The sequence below is a fragment of the Neophocaena asiaeorientalis genome, unplaced genomic scaffold, assembly GCF_003031525.2.
Source record: "Neophocaena asiaeorientalis asiaeorientalis breed wild unplaced genomic scaffold, Neophocaena_asiaeorientalis_V1.1 scaffold242, whole genome shotgun sequence".
In the NCBI taxonomy this organism is placed as follows: Eukaryota; Metazoa; Chordata; class Mammalia; order Artiodactyla; family Phocoenidae; genus Neophocaena; species Neophocaena asiaeorientalis.
The window spans coordinates 8,917,221-8,921,152 of record NW_020172451.1 but is presented as its reverse complement, the minus strand read 5'-3'; the positions used below and the strand labels follow the sequence as shown (position 1 = coordinate 8,921,152).

At 54.0% G+C, this 3,932-nt stretch overlaps 1 protein-coding gene across 1 annotated transcript in view; it reads right to left on the bottom strand.

Annotated features, from left to right (window-relative positions):
- Window positions 1-2,987, bottom strand: part of RPS19BP1 (ribosomal protein S19 binding protein 1) — a 3,751-nt gene extending 764 nt beyond the window's left edge. The window contains exons 1-3 of the mRNA XM_024737413.1: window positions 2,872-2,987; window positions 2,581-2,709; window positions 332-453 (exon numbers count right to left, since the gene is read on the bottom strand). Of these exons, the coding sequence (XP_024593181.1) occupies window positions 332-453; window positions 2,581-2,709; window positions 2,872-2,923 (303 nt within the window). The 5' untranslated portion in view covers window positions 2,924-2,987. The remainder of the gene's footprint in view (window positions 1-331; window positions 454-2,580; window positions 2,710-2,871) is intronic.
- Between the last annotated feature and the right edge of the window lie 945 nt (window positions 2,988-3,932).

The following is a 3,932-nucleotide window of genomic DNA, read 5'->3' as shown; positions in this document are numbered from 1 at the left end:
TGGCCACTCCCAGCCACTTGCAGCCAAACATCCTGGTGCAGCCGACCAAGGGCCACCCTCTCACCTGGCCCTCACACCGTCCCGGGAGGCAGGGTTTCCATTTACAGAGGAGCCAGCGGAGGCCCACAGGGGTCCCAGGGGAGCACGGCCAGGCCCAGCCTCCCACCTTCCCCACACTGCTCCCGGCCCTCCAGGGGGAGGCCCCTCACAGCACAGCGGGGTGTCCAGCTCTTAGGAGCCTGGAGGGGGCTCCACCCTCCAGCCTATGCTCAGGGCTGAGACTCCCACAGATACCAGGAACAGCCTCAGTTCTCACCCCCCAGGCTCATTCCCACAGCCCATCCCCCTGACGAACCTGCTGGGTGACGGATTCGGCCACTGTGCTTCTTGCACTAGTCATAAACCTCAGGTTTACTCCAAGGTAACCTCGACGCTCTCGCTTCTGGAACTCAGCTGTGGATGGCAGGCAGGGTGGCATCATTTCAGATTCACTCCCTGGAAGCCTTCTGGGTCCCTTCCTGACATCTCCCCACTCCACTCCCACCTCCCATGGCCCTGCCAAAGGCCCCGTTGTCCCTTCCCCAGGTTGCTGCAACAGCCTGGGCTCTTCTGTCAAAACCACACTCCACACAGATCCTGCTCAAAGTCCCCCTTGGTTCCACCTGCTCAAGTGACTTACTCAGCAAAGGTGGCCTGGGCACTTACCGTGTGTGTGTCAGCCACTGTTCTAGGTGCAAGAGCACAGAGCAGGAAACAGAACAGACAAAAAGTCCTGCCCTCATGGAACTTCCATTCCGTGGGAAGAGAGATGGTACACAAGGTAAACGGTATTTCAGAGGGTGATCATTTTATGGAGAAAAGGAGAATAGTAAACAGAAATGAGAGATGCCGGGGGGAGGGTTGCAATTCCAAACAGGAGGCTCTGAGAAGGCCTCACTGAAATGAATTCTGAGCAAAGACTGGAGGGAGAGAGTGTGACACTGCGGGAGAAGAGCATTCTGGGTAGAGGGAACAGCCAGTGCAAAGGCTCTGAAGCAGAAGTGTGACGAATGTGCTTGAAGAACAGAAGGTGGTTGGACAGAGAGGGGAGAAGCCGAGGAGACGAAGCTGGAAGGAGCGGATCCTGTGGGGCCTCAGCAGGCACCGGCAGACTCAGGCTCTCTCCCTGGTGGGTGCAGGGCAGAGGAGAGACAGGTCTGACTCAGGATTTTACAGGATCACTTCGGCAGCTATGGTGAGAACAAGATTACTGGGGGAGGGGGCAGTGGAAGGGAGACCAGTTAGGAGGCTTCTGCAATAATCCAGGCAAGGGATGGTGTGTAGCTCAGACCAAGGTGGCAGCCACAGAGGTGTTCTTTAGGTTGGCCACTGAGGGTTGAGAGAGTCCCCTCAGTCCTCAGTCATGTGCCATGACAGGGTGGTGGGGCGGGGGCTGGGATGGAGGAGTGACCTCCCTCGGGCCCCCTGTGTGCCTGTTCCACACCAGCACCACTGTGGCTCAACCCAGGCTCACTTTCCTGCCTCCACACTTTTGCTCATGCTGTATTTCCTCGGAATTCATAGTTCTTTTAACAAACAACTTGAACACCTTTTATGCACGAGGCCCTGGGGATTCAAAGACACACTAGGAGCTCACCAAGTCCTGCCACAGGTCAAAAACACCCTGCATTCCTGCCCACTCCAGCTCCTCAAGTCTGTAGGTCTCGTTAAGTGGCGCCACATCCCCCAAGACATTCCGTACTCGCTGACTCCCTCTTCCTCCATCCTCACAGCCAATTCACCACTGACGCCATCAATGCCCCCTCCTCACCGCATCTTCCACCTGGACAATTCTCTTACCTCCGCACCATCACCACTGCCCAGACCATAGCATCTTGAAGCAGCAGGTGGGATCAGGGCTCTGGAGACAATCTGCCTGGTTTCTACCTGTACTATCTGGGCAGGTACTAACTGTTTCTGCTTCTGTAAAATGGAGGTAATGATAGTGCCGACCTCACAGGGTTGCTGGGAGCAATTACATGAGCAAACATTTGTACGAGGCTTAGAACAGCACCTGGCACACGGAGTATTAATTTTATTTAATGCTCCGTCTCTGACCCTCGTTCCCTGTATGTCACTTTGACCAGGCTTCTTTTTTTTTTCAAGATTTCAAAGGCAATAAACTTCTTTCTGACTCCGCATATGCCATTCTCTCTAGAATACTCTTCCCCCGGTTCACTCGTATACTTCCATCGGGTCTGGGCTTAACTGTTGCTTCCTCAGAGAAGCCCGATTTGGCCTTTCATTCTAAGTCCCTCTCAGAGCACCACAGTCTTAATGCATAGACCCCATCACAGCAACCATACGCTGATTCTGAAACTCTTCGATGCTTCTCTCCCTACTAGGGCTGTAGACCTTGAAGGCCGGGACAATGTGATTCGTTCACCTCCGTGTTCCCAGGGTCCCGCCCCGCGCCCGTCGCACAGCAGGTATTCTAGAAACTCCTGGGTAACATTTCAAGCCCTCACTCTAGCGCCCCTTCCTCCCCGGCACCGCCCCCCGACCCCGGGAGCAGCGCGTCCAGCCCCTTCCCGAGCTCACCCAGCGCCGATTTGGGCACCTTTCCCTTGGCCGAGTTCCGCAGTTTCTGGGCCTGGGCCGCCTTTGCCTTCCGCGTCCGCTTCATCGGAGCCTCGCTCGTCTTGGTTTGGCCTGGCGCGTCCCTGGGGGCTGTAGGGGAAGAGAGGAACCGACTCGGTTCGGAGGGCGCTCAGGGTTCCCATCCCACCGAGGCTAAGCCCGGTCTGGATCGTTCGCACCCTCGGGGCTCCTGCCCCCAGCCCCTGCCGCCTTCCCGCCCAGGCTGGACGTCTCTGGGAAGAAGCTCCTCACCCTCAGGCACCCCCAAAAGCTCCAAACCTCGCCGCAGCAAGGAAACCGACATAGCGGTGCTTAGCTCCGCCTACACGCCTCAACTACTTCCGCCTTGGCCGCCCTTGTCGTTTCGGTGGAAACGCGAGCTAGAACAAAAGGTTCCGCAGTGGGCGGGCGGAAGTGCCCGCCTTCCTTAGGACGCAGGCGTTAGGTTTACCACTGGGCGGGATCTGGAGGCGGGGCCAACGCGCCGAAGGACGCATTTGTCGTCCAATCGCAACCCCACCGACCCTTTGGGAGCCAGGCCCCGCCTTCTCCCGGAAGCCGTCCACCGCTAGCCCAGCCTGGTGGGTCAGTCCTATCGCGTCAGGCGTCTCCGTAGTGGTCGAGGCCGGGCTCGGGACGGAGTGTTAGTATTCTCAATTTTTACGAAAAAGGGGAATGTATTTTTGGAAGTATTATACGTCAGAGCAACATATCGCACAGATCTAGTTCGGCATGAGAATCCAGCTATCTTCCATTAAGAGACATTTGCAAAAATGCAAAACAATATCAGTGTTTTCCCACTATTTTGTTTTGTTTTCATTAAAGTATGTCACTTACGTTAATACGTGGGCTTGTTATTGTTGTTTTAAATGAATTAATACGTATTTTTTAAAATTCTGTTTTAGTTTCTAACATGGTAACTCTTGTTAGATAGTTACACATACAAAAGCTCTTTGGGATCCTGAATTTTTTTAAGAGTAAAGAGTTCTTAGACAAAATAGTTTGAGAACTTCTGGCTTAGAAATTAGTACTCTTCTTGCTGTGGGGAGGAAACCTGTCTTGTTCACTGCTCCATCTGCAGCTCCTAGCCCAATACTTGGCATGCAGAAGGCACTCAATAAATCAGTGGTGAATGAGGGGGAAACCACTGAATTCACCGTACAAACATGTTCTGAGATCCTTTTGTATACATGACACTGTAGAGTGTAGGACATGGAGGTGACTCAGTTGGTCCTTTGTGAATGAACCTCACTAACCTCCATCAGCTAGTCCAGGAGGGAAAAACCTAAACAGATGTTAATAATAACAAACAC